The sequence below is a fragment of the Gymnoscopelus microlampas genome (assembly GCF_963454915.1).
Source record: "Gymnoscopelus microlampas genome assembly, chromosome: 5".
NCBI classification, from domain to species: Eukaryota; Metazoa; Chordata; class Actinopteri; order Myctophiformes; family Myctophidae; genus Gymnoscopelus; species Gymnoscopelus microlampas.
In genome coordinates, this window is record NC_139942.1 from 57,178,679 (window position 1) to 57,201,394 (window position 22,716).

General features: G+C 39.9%; 1 protein-coding gene across 1 annotated transcript in view; it reads left to right on the forward strand.

Moving 5' to 3' along the window:
* Positions 1–367: 367 nt before the first annotated feature.
* LOC311045991 (B-cell receptor CD22-like) overlaps positions 368–22,716 on the forward strand; it is a gene marked incomplete at both ends in the record, with an annotated part of 120,160 nt that continues 97,811 nt past the window's right edge. Inside the window, 4 exons of the mRNA XM_084058061.1 lie at positions 368–407; positions 7,419–7,553; positions 13,548–13,805; positions 13,949–14,209. Coding sequence (XP_083914187.1) covers positions 368–407; positions 7,419–7,553; positions 13,548–13,805; positions 13,949–14,209 — 694 coding nt within the window. The remainder of the gene's footprint in view (positions 408–7,418; positions 7,554–13,547; positions 13,806–13,948; positions 14,210–22,716) is intronic.

Consider the following 22,716-nt stretch of genomic DNA (forward strand, 5'->3'; position numbering starts at 1 on the left):
TGTTATCTTTATATTATCATCTTTAATGTGATTTGATCAACACGTGATTTGTTTTTCTTATTCAAAGTCAACCATTATTGATCTGTGTGTGTGTGTGTGTGTGTGTGTGTGTGTGTGTGTGTTGTGTGTGTGTGTGTGTGTGTGTGTGTGTGTGTGTGTGTGTGTGTGTGTGTGTGTGTGTGTGTGTGTGTGTGTGTGTGTGTGTGTGTGTGTGTGTGTGTGTGTGTGTGTGTGTGTGTTTAGGAAGGCTATGGAGGGGTCATATCAGGACACAGTGTCATAGTACAGTGGCTGAAGGTATCAGAGCTTCAGACACAGAGCAGACAGTGAGTGAAGGTATTTTAAGGGACCAGACAGCAGGATGAAGATGGTTCTGTGGCTGATTGTGATCTCTCTGTTCCTTCATGGTGAGTAGATCTAATCCTCCTCCTGATACCTGAGTGTTTGTTCAGTAACAGTGTTAAATAACTCTATATTGTGATAGTAATCATTACTATAGTGTTTGTTCAGTAACAGTGTTAAATAGCTCTATATTGTGATAGTAATCATTACTATAGAGTGTATGTTCAGTAACAGTGTTAAATAACTCTATATTGTGATAGTAATCATTACTATAGTGTTTGTTCAGTAACAGTGTTAAATAGCTCTATATTGTGATAGTAATCATTACTATAGAGTGTTTGTTCAGTAACAGTGTTAAATAACTCTATATTGTGATAGTAATCATTGCTATAGAGTGTTTGTTCAGTAACAGTGTTAAATAACTCTATATTGTTATAGTAATCATTGCTATAGAGTGTTTGTTCAGTAACAGTGTTAAATAGCTCTATATTGTGATAGTAATCATTGCTATAGAGTGTTTGTTCAGTAACAGTGTTAAATAACTCTATATTGTGATAGTAATCATTACTATAGAGTGTTTGTTCAGTAACAGTGTTAAATAGCTCTATATTGTGATAGTAATCATTATAGAGTGTTTGTTCAGTAACAGTGTTAAATAGCTCTATATTGTGATAGTAATCATTACTATAGAGTGTTTGTTCAGTAACAGTGTTAAATAGCTCTATATTGTGATAGTAATCATTATAGAGTGTTTGTTCAGTAACAGTGTTAAATAGCTCTATATTGTGATAGTAATCATTACTATAGAGTGTTTGTTCAGTAACAGTGTTAAATAGCTCTATATTGTGATAGTAATCATTGCTATAGAGACTTTATTTATAGATCAATTTCAAAGTGGAAATATATCTTATCTTAAAATAAATCTACAGTAGATCCACCCCTGGTTCACACATGAACCGATGAGTTGAACTATATACTGTCTGTCTATACTGTCTTTCTGTCTGTCTGTCTGTCTGTCTGTCTGTCTGTCTGTCTGTCTGTCTGTCTGTCTGTCTGTCTGTCTGTCTGTCTGTCTGTCTGTTGTACTGCTAGAGAGGATCCATGCACTGTTACACTCAGTCGTGGAAAGTAACTAAGTATTTACTCAAGTACTTAAGTACAATTTTAGATATTTTTACTTTACTGGAGTATTCTCAGTTTTAAATAATTTTAATTCTACTCCACTACATAACTCAAATGTTTTTCTTTAGTAAAAAATACCAATACTGCAGTATAGAAATGTTATGTAGTCTGTTACAATTAAAACTCCGGAATTCAAAATGTACTTGAGTAAATGTACATAAGTATTGGTGACAAAACGTATAATTAAAGGTTACAGAGGTTCAAATGATTGTGACGTTATGTCCCCTGGAACCTCCCCAAGGACCCCTGGGGGTCCCCGGACCCCACTTTGAGAACCAATGACCTAAACAATAGAATATCTAAAGCTTGATTTAAATGTATGGATGTTCACATGTCTGAGACATGTTTAACCATTGTTTTAGTTGTGTTTTAAAACTATGCATTGTGGGGCTTTATTCTATCTCATATTATATATTATAGTGTGTGTGTATATATATATATTTATAAATAAAATAATAGAGTGGCTGGCCTGGGAGGATATTCCATCGTACGCTTCCCTTGAGCTTGTAGATCTGCTATTTTCATATGTGTTTTAATGCTGTCAAAATGATGTTGTTAACGGTGGTAATTCATTTTTGGAATTAATTGCGTTAAAATATTTGAGGCATTTAAGGCATGCGCAGAACGGCCCCGCCCCCTAGCTCTGGTCCATAGAGTTAAAGGAGTTCTCCTTAACGCTGTGTTACTTTACAACCGTTTCATCATCACCCGGTAGAGCAGGCTGCAGCCTCTCGTCTTTAGTAACAAATAAAACATATTGTTGTTTATTGAATGGATCCCCATTAGATGACGCCAAAGCGACAGCTAGTCTTCCTGGGGTCCATATACCTTCTCTACTCACCAAAACAGAGAGTGTTTTATGGAGTCTAAAGCCTACTCTACACAGTGGAAACACATAAAGAACAGGACATAAAGAAAAGACAATATTTTCACCGGAAGGAAAACATGTCAATAGAAAAGTTCCATTAACTTGATCTGTAGGGGGCGCTGTGGGGTAACTAAAACATGTTTACATCCGGTGAAATGTTTTCTTTTCTGGTCATAAAGTGTATTTTAGACGTGAGGTGGGGAGGGGGCGGGGCTCACAGTGTTTCCACTGTGTAGAGCAGGCTTTAGACTCCATAAAACACTCTTTGTTTTGGTGAGTAGAGAAAGTATATGTTTTATTTGTACTACAGACGAGAGGCTGAGCAGCCTGTGTTACCACCAGAGTGTGAGAAACCACCCCAAATGTTGTTGTTGTTTTATTTAGTGGTTTTTATACTCTTTTCATATCAAGGTCTATTATTTGTTCTGCATTTGATGACATTTAGACTCTCAGACCCCAGACCAGAGGTGGAAAAAGTATCCTACTCACATGTTTTACCTAAGTAAAAGTATCAATACTGCAGTGTAGAAATACTCTTACTGAAATGTACTTAAGTAAAAGTACAAACGTATTGGCATCAACATATTTACTACTGTCATTGTGCATTATGTCCCATTTCACAAGTTCAAAATGTATTAAAAACATTTAGAAAATAGCAGATCTACAAGCTCAAAGTGCTTTAGTAATTGGAAATAGGAAATACTCCAGTAAAGTAATAATTCCTCAAAAGTGTACTTACTAAGTACAGTACTTGAGTAAATGTACTTGGTTACTTTACACCACTGCCCAAGACTTGGATAAGATGTTGTCCATCCATGCTGCATTGATGTTGGTACCATAGGAGAGAAACACATGATTGTATCAATAATTTAACTCTTGAGAGCATAAAATGAAACCAAATGTACCCTTACGGGTCTATAAGGGTCCATTGGTTACCAACTCTCCATCATTTAGCTGGGGACCATCTCAACCCCCTCAAGGACCACTGGTTGAGAAGCACTTGTTTAGAGGAATAGAAATGATGTCATTGTATTATGGTGTATATCATAGATGTTTCAATATTAATACCACACTGTGGATTTAAACATGCATACATACTGTATGTTAAATGTAGATTTATCTCTACATTCCCACAACAATATACACAAAGAAACAGCATATTTTGGTCATAGTTTGAATGGTGATTAATCATGATTAATTAATTTTTAAGCTGTGATTAATTTGATTAAATTTGTAATTGTTTGACAGCCCTATTTTACACATTTTAAATGTGGTATTGATACTTTTACTACAGAGTATTTCTACATTGTGGTATTGATACCTTTACTACAGAGTATTTCTACATTGTGGTATTGATACTTTTACTAAAGAGTATTTCTACATTGTGGTATTGATACTTTTACTACAGAGTATGTCTACATCGTAGTATTGATACTTTTACTCAAGTACTTCTTCCACCACTGGTTAGGCTCAAACTCATTCATTTGATCATGTTTCTCTTCAGCTCTCCAGGCTCTCCACACAACAGGTAAACAAACATCAATAAACACATAAATATTATAGATTTTCTTCTAATCAAAGTAATATAACTTTATTTAACTGTTTATTCTATTGTCTGTGTACAGAGTCTGGTGATGTCAGGGTGGTGGGAGGAGCCAGACACTGTGCTGGTAGAGTGGAGATGAAACACCAGGAAGAATGGAGACCAGTGTCTCCTTCTTATTACTGGAACCATAAGGACTCATCTGTAGTGTGTAGACTGCTGCACTGTGGCTCTGCTGTTTCTACAGAAGTGAGACGTGGTTCTACAGGTCAACCTATATGGTTTATTATATCTTACTGTGTTGGAGATGAATCTTCACTGAGGGAGTGTAGTGGAGCAGTGGAGTCTCTCTATTCCTCCTCCAGTCTGGATCTGATCTGTTCAGGTAACAAACAATGACTTCAACAATGACACTAATCTATACTGTCTGTCTGTCTGTCTGTCTTTTTTTTTAAATGTATGTTTGTCAAACGTTATGTCAAACGTTTTCATGTGAAGGACCCCCAAAATGATTATGCATTTGGCCACGGACCCCCATCTCAAAATATTTTGGCTGTAAAATATAAGATTTTCAAGATTTTTCTAAAAATAGCAGATAGCGCGGCACCGAGTGCCGCGCTATCTGCTATTTTTAGCTGCACTATGAGCTTGTAGATCTGCTATTTTTGAATAGCCAAAGTATAAGATAATAAATAATGGTTAAAGTGGTTAAAATGTAAAATGACACAGATTCTTTCCCGGTCTTAATGGGTTAATTTTTGTTTTAAATATGAGCTTGTAGATCTGCAATCTGTAGTGGGGATTCTACAGAATGTTTTCTAAATCCTTTTTTTGAAAAAAATGTATGTTGCTATAATCAGTGGTTCTCTCAAACTGATTCATGTCAAGGACCCCCATCTGAAAATATGTTGTTCCAGGGACCCCGTAGAAGCACATACTGTATTTGAGTTAAAAATGTTCGCTTTAAAAAAATATATATATATATTCAAAGATTTGCAAAAATGTTCACGATTATTCAAAAATAGCAGATCTACAAGCTCATAGCGCGGCACTCAATGACACTGGTTTTAATGGGTTAACCCATTAAAACCGGGAACGCATCTGTGTAACCACATAAACCATTATCTTTTTTATAATGCACTCAGTGCCGCGCTCTGAGCTTGTAGATCTGCTAATTTTGAATAGTCAAAGTATAAGATAATAAATATTGGTTAAAGTGGTTAAAATGTAAAATGACACAGATGCTTTCCTGGTCTTAATGGGTTAATATGGCTCCAGAATGTAATAGATCTTTTTTGTACATTTAATAAAGCATATTGGTCTAATTCAGCCTGCATGCAGTTTGAGCTTTTTCTTTGAACCCGGATCATAGTTTAGCAGAACTCTGCATGCAGGATCTCAACTGAAAGTCTGCTAGGAGTTTTAAGAAAATGTTTAAATTGTATTTGTTCACACAAGAAGTGACAGGTACATGTGTGTACCTGTCACTAGCAGATCTACAAGCTCTCTCTCTCTCTCTCTCTCTCTCTCTCTCTCTCTCTCTCTCTCTCTCTCTCTCTCTCTCTCTCTCTCTCTCTCTCTCTCTCTCTCTCTCTCTCTGTCTCTCTCTGTCTCTCTCTCTCTCTTTTTTCTGGGTCCTTGAAATGAAAAGGTTTGAGCGCCACTGATATAGAAACATGTAGAAGGTCTAACAGCTCTTTTGAGATGTTTAAATGTTTCTGAAATCTGCTCTTGGGTTTGATTTGTTTTCTATAAAGATCTCCACAATGATGTTTCCATGTATCTCCATTTTGAATGGATTGTTCATTTTTATATTTCTCATGTGACCCCAGAGACTCTTCAATTCATTGTAATTGGTTTTGTACATATTGTTTTTAGTTGTTTTTATTTAGTTTAGTTGTTCTGTCTGTCTGTCTGTCTGTCTGTCTGTCTGTCTGTCTGTCTGTCTGTCTGTCTCCCCCTCTCTCTCTCTATCTCTTGATTCAGATACTACAGGTCTACATTGTCAAAATAGTGGATCTACAAGCTCACACGAGGCCTCTCTCTGTCTCTGTCTCTGTCTCTCTCTCTCTCTCTCTCTCTCTCTCTCTCTCTCTCTCTCTCTCTCTCTCTCTCTCTCTCTCTCTCTCTCTCTCTCTCTCTCTCTCTCTCTCTCTCTCTCCAGAGTCAGTAAGGTTGGTGAATGGGACTAGTTCATGTTCAGGCAGAGTGGAGGTGAAGTCTGATCAGTCGTGGGTCTCAGTGTGTGAAGGTGACTTTGACCAGCAGGATGCAGAGGTGGTCTGTAGGGAGCTTGGCTGTGGGGCTCCTTCAGTCCTCCAGGGGGCGCTCTATGGAGAAGTGAAGGCTCCAATGTGGACCAAAGAGTTCCAGTGTGAAGGCAACGAGTCTGTTCTCCTGGACTGTAGAACCTCAGACTCAACTAGAAACACCTGCTCACCTGACAAGACTGTTGGACTCACCTGCTCAGGTAAAAGACAAACTACACTTTAGCTTTGATTATTAGTTTACAGTCAAAGTAATATTACTGTTTTAACCACTTAACCCTTTAAGACCAGGAACGCATCTGTGTAACCACTTTAACCATTATTTTTATACTTTGACTATTCAACAATAGCAGATCTACAAGCTCGTAGCGCGGCACAAGTGCCGCGCTACGAGCTTGTAGATCTGCTATTGTTTGATCTTGAAAATCTTGAAAATGTGTGCACATCTTTGAATATATATATTTTTAAGCCAACATTTTTAACTCATAATTGCTTCTGGGGGGTCCCTGGTACAAAATATTTTGAGATGGGGGTCCGTGGTGGGGCCATATGCATACATGGGGGTCCGTGGCCAAATGCATAATCATTTTGGGGGTCCTTGACATGAAAACGTTGAGCACCGCATATATATATATATATATATACATTTAAAAGAAAAAAAAGAAAAACTGATTTTGAAGACATTTGTACAAAAATACAAATATATATATACAAAGATTACAAGATATATATCTACAAGCTCATAGCGCGCTCATGCCGCGCTATGAGCTTGTAGATCTGAGCTTGTGGATCTGCTATTTTTGAATAGCCAAATAAATCTTAAAGTGACACAAATGATGCTTTCCAGGTCTTAGTGGGTTAAAACCTACATTTAGTTCACTGTATTCCCCAGGGCTCTATACTAGGCCCACTCCCGTTTTCACTCTAAAATAGCAGATCTACAAGCTTGTATTGTGATGAGTTGTGAGCTTACAGATCATCTATTTTTGCAGACAGTTAACAGTAGAATAGGGACACTACAGTTCTTAATGCTTATTCTATTGTCTGTGTACAGAGCCTGATGATGTCATGTTGGTGGGAGGAGCCAGTCACTGTGCTGGTAGAGTGGAGATGAAACACCTGGAAGAATGGAGACCAGTGGATCCTTATGGCTGGAACCATAAGTCATCATCTGTAGTGTGTAGACAGCTGCACTGTGGCTCTGCTCTTTCTACAGAACAGAGACGTGGTTCTACATATCAACCTATATGGTTGATTACATCTCACTGTGATGGAGATGAATCTTCACTGAGGGAGTGTGGACCAGTGAGGTCTGATACTTCCTCCTACAGTCTGGAGCTGATCTGTTCAGGTAACAAACAATGACTTCAACAATGACACTAATCTATACTGTCTGTCTGTCTGTCTGTCTGTCTGTCTGTCTGTCTGTCTGTCTGTCTGTCTGTCTGTCTGTCTGTCTGTCTGTCTGTCTGTCACAATACGTCAGCTTGTAGATCAGCTATTTTTTCAAAAGTCTGATCCCATCACATGTATATAAAGGTGAAGTGGGTAAATCTAGTAACTAAAGTTTTTAAATAATTATAGTGGAGTAAAAGTATAATATTGCCTCTGAGATGTAGCGGAGTAGAAGTAAAAGTACAGAAAATGGGAAATACTCCAGTAGTAAAAGTAAAAGTGAACTACCTCAAAACTGTACTTAAGTATAGTACTTGAGTAAATGTACTGCTACATTTACCGCAATGTACAACTGCTCTGTTTAATCCATTAAGACCAATGGCAATTCAAAAATAGCAGATCTACAAGCACATAGCGCGGCACCGAGTGCCGCGCTATGAGCTTGTAGATCTGCAATTTTTTTTTAAATATCGTGGAAAATGTGTGCAAATCTTTGTATATATTTTTGTACAAATTTCTTCTAAATCTTTTTTTTATTTTTATTTTTTACGTATGTTGCTATATACATTTAAAGATTTGCACACATTTTTTTTATTTAAAAAAAAATTGCAGATCTACAAGCTCATAGCGCGGCACTCGGTGCCGCGCTATGAGCTTGTAGATCTGCAATCTGTAGTGGGGATTCTACAGAATAAATCCTTTTTTGAAAAAACGTGGGAGTTATCCCTGTCTAGCTCTGGTCCATAGTGTTAGAAGAAGTTCTCCTTAACACTATGGTACTTTAGCTCTGGTCCATAATGTTAGAAGAAGTTCTCCTTAACACTATGGTACTTTACATTCTTTCCCCTCGCACCGCGGTAGCGCAGCCTCTCGTCTATAGTAAAAAAAAAAAATACACTTTTGGTACTCACCAAAACAAAGACGGTTTAATGGAGTTGAAAGCCTATTCTACTAAGTGGGAACACTCTGAGCCCCGCCCCCTCCCCACCTCACGTCTAAAATACACTTTATGGCCAGAAAAGAAAATATTTCACCGGAAGGAATAATCTGGTCAATAGGAAAATACCATTGACCAGATCTGTAGAGGGCACTGTGGAGTAACCAAAAACAGGTTTTAATTCCGGTGAAATATTTTCTTTTCTGGACATAAAGTGTATTTTAGACGTGAGGTGGGGGCTCACAGTGTTCCCATTTAGTAGAGTAGGCTTTCAACTCCATAAAACACTCTTTGTTTTGGTGAGTAGCAAAAGGGTATTTTTTATTTTATACTTGTTTTAAAAACACTGTTTTGAAAGCAATGTAAGTCTTTAAAAAAAAAGTAATTCAAGTAAAGATAAGTTGACTGATTAGTTTAAGTACTTATGTGTGGGTGAATCTATGTAAAGGGCTTTTATATAAAACTAAAAGGAAAATAAAATAATTAATTCATTGAAACAAAAATAAAAACAACAAATTAACAATGCAACTAAATAATAAGAAATATAATTACATTAAAATCACATGTTGAATACAGTATTTCAACTAGCACTGAGCTGATGGCTACAGTATTTGCACATGCGTGTGCGTGCGTGTGCACGTGACGTCATAAAATAGAGCCCCCCTAGCTCAAAAATCCACAGCTCAGCACTGGGTAGACGCCTCCTTCGGCTCTGAGGCGTGTGTATCTCGGCCGTGCTTCCACTTCCTTCCGCTTCAGCAGGGCAAGCTGGAAACTTCCGCGTGCGTCACAGAAGGGGGCGTTCGGTAGGCCAATCAGAGGCAGGTGGGACGGGTCTTTTCTTAACACATCGAGTGCCGTAAACGGTCGGGACCGTTTTTGACCCAATTTTATTTGTATGCGTGGGGCCCATGTGGGGCGCTAAAACAAAACTTTGGGATCATCCAAGGAGTTTCTGAGAAGGAGAGGCTGGATGTGGCTCCATGTCAAAAATCCTTCCGGTCGGCGTTTCCAATGTTATCTCCTTGACTAAAAGCTTAATATCTCCATTTATTTTTAACGTGGTGGAAGCGAGCCGTTTTCAATCGGCGATCACTCTGCAATGGAGGATCGTGTTGGAAATATTATTGTTCCAGGCGTTAGTCGGGACCGTCCGCCGTCTCGCACGCACGCTCTGTTTACATGCACTTCCGCGTCGGGGCTTCTACAGCACGCAACGTGTAACGTAAGTGGATGGGTGCTGCTCCGTTGCAGCACCGCACCCAACCAAAACCTCCCTCAAAACCCACCTCTTCAGAACTGCTTTCCCCACCTAGCTCATCTCCTACCACCCTAGTCTCAACTTTTGTTTTATTCCCTGGCCTCCTGTAGCCTTTTTAACTTTTTATTCTCTGCATTTTCTCATTAAAGTTGTTTTGTTTTGATTGTGTTCTACTTAGTTTAGCTTTGTAAAGCAACTTTGAGTACTCAGAAAAGCGCTATATAAATTCCAGGTATTATTAGTATTATTATGGGAGAAATGCAGGCACTGAACGTATAATATTTTAATAAACCTCTGGCACCCAATGTGTTAAGAGGCAGCCGCGCAGCAACTAGTCAGTTAGACGCGCTGTGATTGGCCAGTAGTCAACGCGATGTGATTGTCCAGTAGTCAAACAGCCCTGCGGAAGAGCCTTGTATTGAGATACCAGTCGCTCCAATGAACTGCAGAGGCCAATGAGGTATCTAGGTTTCTATATCTATGGTTGGGAATTCCACATTTTGGAGTCATAGCAGTATAACTAATTTAACCCCTTGTTTGAGCCAACTCTAGGTGGAACGTGATTTGTGGAGCTCCCTCTGGTGTTGAGATTGTGGACGACTTTGACATTTTTGAAGTAGTTTAACAGGTACATGGGTGTCTTTGTGGTGTAGTGTATCTTGTAGACCAGGTTGAAGTAGTTTAACAGGTACATGGGTGTCTTTGTGGTGTTGTGTATCTTGTAGACCAGGTTGAAGTAGTTTAACAGGTACATGGGTGTCTTTGTGGTGTAGTGTATCTTGTAGATCAGGTTGAAGTAGTTTAACAGGTACATGTGGAATGTGGAATGCAGCTATACAAATGGTACATACATTTTAATGATTGTCTCCGCCAGGCCGAAGGCATGGTGAGAGAGTATGTTTTACCCGGGAGAGCGAGTATGTTTTACACACGGACGGACTCCGTCCGTCCGTGTGTCCATGTGTCCAGTACAGAGTACAGAGTGTTGTAGTACACAGTCCATTGTTCTCTCATATTATTTTTAATATATATATTTTGCAGTGGCTTTTCTACAGCAGAAAAGCAGCTGTGAGCTCTGGTGTTGGTAGTTCTCATAATCAATTCATGGTTGATTGTCAAATCATTTCATACTGGACGTGAGGTTGTGCCGTCACTCAATGTAGGAGGAGCTCTGAAACAGCACAGCACTCATAAACATTTTATTTTTTTTAAAGCAGAAAAAAACGCTCAATGGTGAAAACTACAGTTTGTAAATACTTTACTTTATTTACTATTGGTGAGTTTATTAATGTAGTTTGTTTAACACTCGCATGACTAGCCAGTCAATCTGGACGATTTTGAGAATTTAAAGTGGATTAACTTCTCTCATGAAGCCCAGAGAAAGTTCCCCTTTCATGACTTTTCCTAACTATTTGTTACAAATCATCTCCTTTTTTTTCTGAAACGTATTATAAATATGAGATAAACACCATACATACCATCCCAGCCGTTATATTTCTTTTTTATTTATATAAATTGACCGCTGTCACCCTCTCTCCCCCATGGAAGAGTAGTTCACACCTCAAGACCCCCCGCAGACCGGGCCGCCAGACATTCATTGTTCAAGTTAATGGATGATTTGCATTTCACTGTCAGCTTGGCCAAGGGACTTCATTAGTCCAATACTAGGCTAATAATGAAATAATAATAAAATAACTGTGTTGTTCCTGTAAATCTAACCTCTAAATGCTGTATTTCATCCAAGCATTGTGTAAAGCACGTTTATAGTGTAGCAGAGAGAAAGCGAGAGAGAGAGAACTGCTGCGCTGCGCTGTGCCTGTGTCTATGTTGCCATGTCTGCTTATTATAAGCGACTTTGGGCTTGTTTTTAACGTCTTTCTATTATTATTATTATTATAATTACATATATAAATTACATTATAATGGTAATGGTAAAAACGAATGAAATGGCACCATTGCACAATTCTTAGAAAATACAACATGCTTAGTTTTAGTTTTGACAGTTTTATTAAATTCTCCCTCATCGAATTCAGTCATTGTACCCAGTAAAAGGGATGCACTTGTTGAATGCCCTATACCAACTGAAATACAAAAACAAACTGATCTCAAAATATTTAATGAAAACGTTAAATACTGGTTGAAATCAAACCAAAGTTCTGTTCTGTTACTTTTACTTTACTGGAGTATTTGCAATTGTCTATACTTTTAATTATTTGAAAACTTTAGTTGGTAGTTACTTTGCAGATATAAATGATTACGTTATAAAACATAAAACATAGAAATACACACTAGGCCTACTGCTTCAAGCCTCACTGTTTTATCAGGGCACACACTCAGACAGACAACGCATGCAGTAAAATGTTCATAGACCTGACTGCTTATTTCTCTCGCAAAACTTGGCAACCCAAACATTCCCATTTCACTGCGAAGCTGCGAAAAGCGAAAAAGAGTAGATCTACAAGCATAGACCTTGTCACGCAGCGACTATTTTAGGCTTGTAAATCAGATATTTTGCGCAGGATTGAGCACATGTGTGAAACATACGATGTGTTCACTTTTGCGCTTTTTTCACACAAAAGTAGAGAGAAGCTGTGACCTCACCTCACAAACAAATGGACAAGAAATAATCCTTTTGCAAACAACATCCATGTTCTCTTTGTTTTTCAACAATGATGTAAATGGAAAGTTTATTTCAGCAGCTAGAATGTGACAGTTTGACATAGTTTGAGACGTTTTTGCTGTGCAGCCAGTCCTGTTAAGTTCATTGCTTTCACCTCTTGTTCTGCTGTGCGCAACAGGGCATATCTCCGCCAGGCCAAGAGAATTTGTTATTCATTCATGAGTAGTGTCCAGTATTTTATTATTTTGACCAACGCTGATGTAATGTTAGACACCACATTATTCAAAGTATTATTTTTTTATTGTTCATCCCTAGTGAGCAATATTGTCTTTGTAGTATATTACGTGACACAAGTAGAAAGGTCCAGACCAGTAATGTTCCTCAAGTCGATTTATTGGACAAAACAGAGTACAGAGCACAGGAGCACATGTCAGCCTTGCTGCTACATGGTGTGGCCGGAACAGAACAGAGCAAGAAGAAGAAGGGCAAGGCAAGGAGGCAAGAAGGGACGGTTTCTTTGTCCTCACAGTATTTATAGGCAGACTTCACATGTGTGTGTATGTACTTGCATACACTGGATGTGCACGTCGCTAGGTGTGTGTGCTACATCTCTTGTGTGTGTGTGTGTGTGTGTGTGTGTGTGTGTGTGTGTGTGTGTGTGTGTGTGTGTGTGTGTGTGTGTGTGTGTGTGTGTGTGTGTGTGTGTGTGTGTGTGTGTGTGTGTGTGTGTGTCCATTGTGCAGAAGAACAACACCCCAAGATGTTAGAGGTCAGCTAAGGTCAGATGCCCTCTGGGAAGCATCCTTTGTACTGGACATCTATGTTCTCTGGAATGTGCTGTAGACCACTCAGTATCCAAACTTATCTCTGTGTGTGTGTGTGTGTGTGTGTGTGTGTGTGTGTGTGTGTGTGTGTGTGTGTGTGTGTGTGTGTGTGTGTGTGTGTGTGTGTGTGTGTGTGTGTGTGTGTGTGTGTGTGTGTGTGTGTGTGTGTGTGTGTGTGTGTGTGTGTTCAAATTGGGCTATATAAGTCCATAAATGTGTATCATATTCCACATCTTCTATCCCTTATAAACACTCAGGAAATACTGCAGTTATTTTAGGTTACAGTAAACATCTTTATTCCTCCATAGACCCTCCAGAAAAACCCTCAGTATCAGTGGATCCACCAGGAGAAGTTGTTGAGGGCAGCAAAGTGACTCTGACCTGCAGCAGTGATGCCAACCCACCAGTAGACATCTACACCTGGTACAGAGACATCAGATCTATCTCCACTGGTCCTCAGCTGGTGAAGGACAATGTGTCTCCTGCAGACTCTGGACAGTACGTCTGTCAGGTGACAAACACACATGGATCACAGAGATCATCACCATACCATCTAGATGTTCAGTGTAAGTGAACTAAACATTTTAGGTTATTGCTTTCCTCTTCTTTATGTTTCACAGACAGCAACACAACAGCATCATTTGTTGAAGTGTTTAGTTTTTGTGTCATAAAGAGGGCTTTTAAATTGACATAAATGTTTCTCCAACAGATGGTCCTAAGAATGTCCTTTTGTCAGTAAGTCCACCAGGAGATGTTGTCAAAGGAAGCTCAGTCACTTTCACCTGCAGCAGCAGTGGATCAAATCCACCAATCCAGAATTACATCATTTTTAAAGACAGAACTATAGTGTCAGAGAAGAAGATAGAGACCATCTCTAACATCCAACCCAGTGACAGTGGAACATATTACTGTCAGGCAAAGAACAACATCACTACAGCCAGTTCACCTGAAGTCACTGTTGATGTTCACTGTGAGTATTTCATTTCATTAAGATTACCAAGTGTGTGTGTGTGTGTGTGTGTGTGTGTGTGTGTGTGTGTGTGTGTGTGTGTGTGTGTGTGTGTGTGTGTGTGTGTGTGTGTGTGTGTGTGTGTGTGTGTGTACACAGTTCACGTATTGTCCATAGTATCATAGTTTGCATTGCACTGACACGTAGAAAGAGGGAAAGATGATAAATAAATGCTTTGAGAGAATAGTTATTCATTGTGAGTAGTGTCCAGTATGTTATTATGTTGACCAAAGCTGGTGTAATGTTAGACACCACATTATTCAAAATTAATGTTTATTGTTAATTCCTAGTGAGCAATACTGTCTTCTATCCCTTATAAACACTCAGGAAATACTGCAGTTATTTTAGGTTACAGTAAACATCTTTATTCCTCCATAGACCCTCCAGAAAAACCCTCAGTATCAGTGAATCCACCAGGAGAAGTTGTTGAGGGCAGCAAAGTGACTCTGACCTGCAGCAGTGATGCCAACCCACCAGTAGATAACTACACCTGGTACAGAGACATCAGATCTAGCTCCACTGGTCCTCAGCTGGTGAAGGACAATGTGTCTCCTGCAGACTCTGGACAGTACTTCTGTCAGGTGACAAACAGACTTGGATCACAGAGATCATCATCATACCATCTAGATGTTCAGTGTAAGTGAACTAAACTTTTTAGTTTATTGCTTTCCTCTTTTTTTTTACAGACATCATCATTTGTTGAAGTGTGTTTAGTTTTTGTTGGGAGGGATTTGTGAACACATTGTGTCAGTACTCAGAAGCTCTAGACGCGACCAGACGTGTCGACCGTGTTGAGAGGCTCCGTCTTAAATTGCATTTTATCTAGTTTTTAACGCCTACATTTTATACAACAACTTCAGATTTTGGATGATCCATCCATCTATTTTAATCTACTCTTCAATCACCGTCATCGAATGCCACGATCACTAGCCTTTAGCTGCTGTTTCCTGACTGCTGCTGATACGACTACAGACTTGTCTTGATCTATGCCGGATCTTTGCACTGGGCTCCGTTTGGAGCCCTTGTGTGTAAGTATTGTTCTGTGCAATAGAATACCCTCTACACCTCCAGATCAAATCATTTCTACACCAGATCACCGCAGTGGGCACCGTAACGGTGCCTGTGTGTAATGACGCCGACTCCACTCACCCCAGGGGACTCCGAGCTCTCCGACCTGAGGTCCCAGCTTCACACCATCGAGGACCTCCTGGCCGATGTCCTCCGAAGAAAGTCGTCGGTCCTCTCCAGACTGAATGAACTGGAGACGGCCAAACCCCGCAGAGCAAGCAGAAACATCCATGATGCATCTTCGGCCAACTCTCCCTCCTGGGCAACGGTTGTGAAGAAGGGGAAAAGATTTTCTATCCCTCTGTTTTCACCTCTCCCACTTTTCAACGTTTTCTCTCCGCTTACCATCGCAGAGCAAGTTGCTAGCGGGAAGCTACCGCTAGTTAGCAGCATGCTAACAGGAGCGTCCGGGGTTGCTAGGGGCAACCAAAGCAGGAAGCTACCGCTAGTTAGCGACACGCTAACGTTAGCGTCCGGGGTTGCTATGGACACCCATTCACAAGAGCAACAGCTCCGCTCCAACCCCAACTCCACTAGGAGACGTATTTCTACCTCGCCTACCCCGAAAAAAAGAACTTAAACGCAGCCGACTATGTTCACCGCCGTCTTCTCCTGTAACCATCCTGACCGGGCGTGCCCCATCTCCGTCGTCCAGCGGACAAATGGACACAGCTGTTCCAAATCATGACGTCACCTCTCCGGCCGACACAGTGATCCCCCTCCTCCCACCCCGGTCAGTGAAACTATTCCCACCGCCAAACACCTGCTTGTTCCATTAACATCAAATTCCATTTAACATCAAAAGGTATCCAATCAAGCAACTTGCGCAAGGACTATGAGACATTAGCGTTGTTTAATCGAAAACCTGAAAAAAAAGTGCATTTTCTCAGATTTAATACCAACCCTCCACAACAGCTCTGAACTATTCAGTCGCCTATTCAGCACTGACAACTGGATTCGCAATTTCTGTGTTGCCTGTGGTTACGGCTACATTGATACTTTTGACTCCGTTTGGAAGATCCCCAAGCTATTTCATGACAATGTTCACTTAAACTATAAGGGGAAAAAAATACTGGCAACAAACATCACCCGCCAGCTTACTGACACAACATGACGCCAATCACCAATAATTAATACCCCCCCTCCACACCGCCATTCCCCCCCACCACACATTATGGCCCCCTCTGTCATCCCTGTTTTGCTATCTCACCCACCATTTAATATCAGACATTATCTACCCCCAAAAAGATGTCTCCAACCGCTTCCTCCGGCTTCTACTGTCGGAAGCGCCACTGGACCACATTCCTTTAGAGTAGCGCTACAAAATGCTCGCTCCATCACAAATAAATCATTTATTTGGAATGATATTTTTACATTAAAAAAATGTGATCTTCTGTTTCTCACGGAGACATGGCAAAAAAGCGAGGATTATACCTCCCTGATCGAGCTCTGCCCAGCTGACTGTACCTTCATGTGTGCCCCCAGGAACACGGGTCAAGTCGGGGGTGGCCTAGCAGTGGTTCACAAAAAATGCTTATTAACACGGACAGTGATTGATTGATTGAATATTTTATTAGTCAAAAAATGTAAAACAACACATTTACATTTAAAATACTTTGTCTAACAGGTCCGTTCATAAAAGTCCTTGCGGACTTGTTTCCAATGAGGGCCTTGGTATTCAATTCATAGACATATAAAGTGGCACCACAGTTCGAATGAACCCTGGTTCCTTCTCCTCCTTTGAGATGTTAATGGCAAAAGTTGGACGCTCCAATCCTTTTCATTGTATTTTAATTTATCGCCCTCCCGGTCCAAACAGTTATTTTTTATCAGAATGTAGTGATTTTTTAACCTCTATCATAAAATTTGAAAGGGTCCTGATGTTAGGTGATTTTAATTTTCACATTAATGACACTACTAACAGCTGTGCTGTTAATTTTTTAAGTATTACTGAATCTTTTAATTTTATTCAGCATGTGTCAGGCCCCACACACATAAAGGGAAATACTCTGGACCTTGTCTTCTCATTAGGTTTAGACATCCTCGATGTCTGCACTGAGGAACTCTCTGTGACTGATCATTATTTTATTTATTTTAATCTGTCTTTTAATTCCAACGTTTAATTGGTAAGAAAGAGAAGCATTCACGTTTTTTAAATCAGTCTTCTATGGAAAAATGTGCTGCCGCTTTTGACAGCAGACTAGTTTTAAAACCGCCTTTGCAAATAGATGCTGATAGCCTGCTTCCTTTAAGTCTCACTGTTTGGTCATTTTAGATAAGGTTGCTCCACTGAAAACTAGATCTGTTCCCTCTGTAAACTCCTCCCCTTGGTTGACTGAGGCAACTCGCTCTTTTAAACGGAGATGCCGAAAAGCTGAACGCCTCTGGAAAGCCACCAAGCTCCAGGCCGACCGTATTATTTTAAGATAACTTTTAATTCAGTACAATTATTTAGTCAAGGATGTGCGAGCTTCTTATTTTGCCAATATTTTCGCCTCTAGCAAGCGAAATCCCCAAATCCTTTTCAATACAATTAATAACATGGTCAACATATTGTTCATTCAAACCAGACAAAATGGATATGATCAGCAAATTGCATGACTGTATATCTGCCATCAAGAACTGGATGGCCAGCAACTTTCTACAATTAAATGAAGAAAAAACCCAAGTTTTAATCATTGCCCCAGATAGGGTTGCTGCTGATGTTGCCGACCGTCTTGGGTCTTTAAAAACAAATAAATGCTCTAATCCTAGAAATCTTGGTGTTATTTTAGATCAGGCCATGCTTTTAGATAAGCCTGTAAATTCTGTCTCCCGTGCCTGCTTCTATCACCTTCGCAATATCGCCAAACTAAGATCAGTTGTTTCATACCCGGAGTTAGAAATGATCACCCATGCATTCATATCATCACGTTTAGATAACTGTAATTCCCTTTTTACCTGTCTCCAAAAATCATCATTAGACCACCTGCAACTGGTCCAGAATGCTGCTGCCAGGTTACCGAGCAGGTCCAGGAGATCCTGTCATATCACACCCGTCCTGGCTTCTTTGCACTGGCTCCCAGTTCATTTTAGAATACATTTTAACATTCTTGTAATCACACACAGAACCCTCCATGGCCAGGCACCTCCATATGTATGTGACCTGCTCCATACCCTATGTGCCCAGAAGGTCTCTGAGATCCTCAACTCAAGCCCTGCTGGTTGTTCCTCCCACAAAACTAAAAACTAAAGGTGATCGAGCCTTTGCTAGTTTTGCACCCAGGCTATGGAATGATCTACCCTTCCACCTATAATCTGTGGCCTCTTCGGACCTTTTTAAAAAAACTTTTAAAGACTCACCTATTCAAACAGGATTTACATAGCCTTTTATGATTACCAATCTTTGTGAGTTTGTGCTGTAACATAATCCTGTATTGATTTCTTGATTTTTACCGGCTGACTGGTAAAATGCTGATTGTTTTATTTTTTGTCTTTTTATTTTTACGGATATGTTCTGCTTTTATTGTTGTGAAGCACTTTGTGACTTTGTCACTTTGTGATGTCTGTGAAAGGCGCTCTACAAATAAAATGTACTTACTTACTTACATTATTGATTGTTTGTTTACTTATTTTGTTTGTTAGGGAAAGAAGCAGGGACAGTATTTCAATCCAGAAGTGTATTATTTTATTTACCATTTGCTTTGTCAATTATTATTTTGTGGCTGCTGAATATAAAGTCATTCAGCTAAAAACATACCGATCCCATTGTTTTTCCTTTAGTATTTTTCATATTCCATTCCGATTGGCTATGATTGCCAATCTAAAGTTTGTGGGAGGGGCTTGTTTAATACATTTCATTACATTTAAGTCAATGGTGACTTGACGTGACTTTACACTTGGTTTTATTACCTTAGTAAACCTTATCATAAAGACGTTATGTTTTCAGTCACTAGTGTCAAGTCTTCTTTGTGCGTTTTTCCCTTAATATTTTCTATTGATGATAAAGCAGGGTATGCTTTCGGGGCTTGTGATTGGTTCTACTGAGTGAAGACCCACCCCTCGCTCACCTTCACACTGGGTGTGGTTTCACTCACTGAACTAGAGGCTTCAGAACGTGTCTGTAGAAACCAATGGCTGACGCCACGGCTCTTAGTCCATATTGTTTACAGTCTATGAGCTGCTCCCTTGTTGGTGAAGGTTACTGTGTCACCAAATCACCATGGTAACTGTGTTTGTTTTCTGCTGTACAGCTAGACAGGTTCCATTTACTGTTTACACTCAAATTCATTCATTTGATATGTTTTCTCTTCAGCTCTCCAGGTTCAACCAACAGTCCACATAGCAGGTAAACAAACTTGAACAAACAACTAAACATCATTGTAATCTAAAAGGTTTTTCTTCTAATCAAAGTACTATTACCTTTGTACTGTTTATTCTATTGTCTCTGTACAGAGTCTGATGATGCCAGGTTGGTGGGAGGAACCAGTAAATGTTCTGGTATACTTCAGGTGAAACATCAGGAAGAGTGGAGACCAGCGGCTGATTCTATGTCAGACTGGAACATGGAGTCATCAACTGTAGTGTGTAAACAGTTGGACTGTGGCTCTGCTGTTTCAAGAGATTGGAGTCCTGGTTCTAAACATCGTATCTCATCTAAACATCAACATGTATGGCGGATTACATCTTCCTGTGTAGGGTCTGAATCTTCACTGAGGGAGTGTGTAAAAATGCAGTCTGGTAGTACTGGGGACAGACTGGAGGTGATCTGTTCAGGTAACAAACAATGACTTCAACATTGACACAATTCTGTACTGTTTCTTATTTTATCTATCTATCTATCTATCTATCTATCTATCTATCTATCTATCTATCTATCTTTCTATCTTGTGATGCGAGAGTACATACTAGCAAACACCTACTCCGGACAAATCTATTCATCTATCTGTCCTTTTGATTGATTGATTGATTGATTGATTGATTGATTGATTGATAATAAATACTTAAACATTGGTTTATGTTTACCAGTCACCAGAACTGTGGTTCAGGTGACTGGCCTTCAGTCAGTGTTTGTTCAATTACTGTTTTCATTATTAAAATGTACATAAATTATTTAAACATGGTTAAAATGGAGTTTGATGTTACAATGGGTTTGTATTGGAAGGGGGCATGTCTGATACAACGAATATCAAATATCTAAATAGCTCAATCAAGCAACTTAAAAATTGTCTGAGGTGCTCACAAAAGCCCGATTTGACTTGACACCAAACCAAGATTAAAATGACAGCAAACATGTTTGAAAGTGAAATATCCCTGTAATGGTTTATTTCAAATAAACCAAAAGAACACATACGCTTTAACACATACTCACATGAACACTAAATGCACACAGACAGACAGACAGACAGACAGACAGTACATGTTCTCTCTAGCTCTCATGTTATGTCTCCATCTTGTCCAGACATGTTCTTTCAGTGTGGCAGACCTGATCCTCCTGATACGACCAAGATCGTCGGAGGCAGTCGTTCTCTTTCTGGTCATCATCCATGGCAGGTGTCTCTGCAGAGCAGAACCACTGGCTCATCAGAACCGTTCACCCACAAATGTGGAGGCGTCCTCATTGCATCCTGTTGGGTCCTCACTGCTGCTCACTGCATGTAAGCTGCATTAAATTATTATTTTATGGTAATATGCAATGAGAGAACACATGGATTCTCTTAAACAAATGTTTCCTGAAGCCATGATGACTTTGAGTGTCTTTCAGCATTTATTAATAAGTGGGATCTGGACGGAACAATCTGTAGTGACCTTTTGTCTGAGAATACCTCTTTACACTGAGCTACAAACAATGATAAAATAGAAATGAGGAAGGTCCAAAAGTAAAAGGTTTATTCCTTAATTGCTTAAGCCCCACCCCCTCTGTGTTCCTATTGGCTGGGCTTTAAACAGCCATAACTCCAGTTCCCTGCATGCTAAACTTCCCAAACTTGCTAGGTGCTCTTAGACGGCCAATAGGGACAGACTTTAATTGCTTAAGCCCCGCCCTCTCTATGTTCCTATTGCCTGGGCTTTAAACAGCCATAACTCCAGTTCTCAGCATGCTTAACTTCCCAAACGTGTTAGGTGCTCTTAGATGGCCAACAGGGACAGGCTGTAATTGCTTAAGCCCCCTGTTGAGCAGCCTTGAAATGAATGGACAGGACCACACAGATGGACTTCAGACAGACTTGACAAATTGACCGTTTTTTCCTGCGATTCCATTGGCCACTCTCACCCCTCGGGGCTCCACACGCTCTGACACCTTCTCCCCTGCACAACGGGGATACCATTGTCTTTTAAATATCGCTTAAGAGTTCAATCCCATTCGAACCTCACATGTTAGCGAGTGCTACGATTCATTTGGTGTACAGGCAAAAACCTAATAAAAGAGGCCATAACTAGGAATGGGAATAGGTAGCTGGCAATTGTAACTGAGATGAGACATGTAAAATCTTTATGACAAAAACTTATGAAACAGCACAATCGCTGTAGTGGTGAGCTTGAATTAGGCACACAAACAGGGTTTAGGAAATAGTTACATTTACACTCGAGTGAAAACTGGATAGCCTCTATGAATGATTATATGGATTAATGATTACAATGGAAAGCCTATATGAATGATTATATGGATTAATGATTATAATGAATAACCTATTATGAATGATTACAGCCTAAAAAATATTCACTGGTAGCGACAGAGTAAACGATATTAACTTATTTTGCACAGATTAACTTTTCAAAGTTAAATTCATGCCTGCTGTCTGAAGCCGTAGACCAGGGGTCTTCAACGTTTTCAGGCCAAGGACCCCCTAGCTGAGACAGAGATGAAGCAGGGACCCCCTCTATATTTTATAAAATTGTGTTTCAGATTAAACTTTTTTGTTTTCTTGGTCTGCTCTTTTTTCCCTCTACACCTATATCTCTTTGCCAAAAATAGCCGATCTACAAGCTCACAACGCCTCGCTGCGAGGCGTTGTGAGCTTGTAGATCGGCTAAGTTCTCCTCAGAAAAGGGATGCTAGGGTTCAAGTGGTTAAGGTAAAAAAAAAATCATATCACATAAAGATTTGGCGGACCCCCTGTAGTAACTCTGAGGACCCCCTAGGGGTCCCGGACCCCCTGTTGAAGACCCCTGCCGTAGACAGACTCTCCCCGTGCCCAGAGGCGTACCTCATTGCAGTGCCAATCAAAAGTGAATGAAACAGCTGATCGCTGTAGTGAGAGCTACACGGTTTATAAACTCATAGGTTTAGTATGTGGCACATCACCACCACAAACAGACCTAGCCTGATCTAAAAGACACTTCCGCATACATCATGGACTAATACCTGGAGTCATGAACCCTGAGGATTTACTGCATGCGTTGAAAGTGTGGTATCTTTA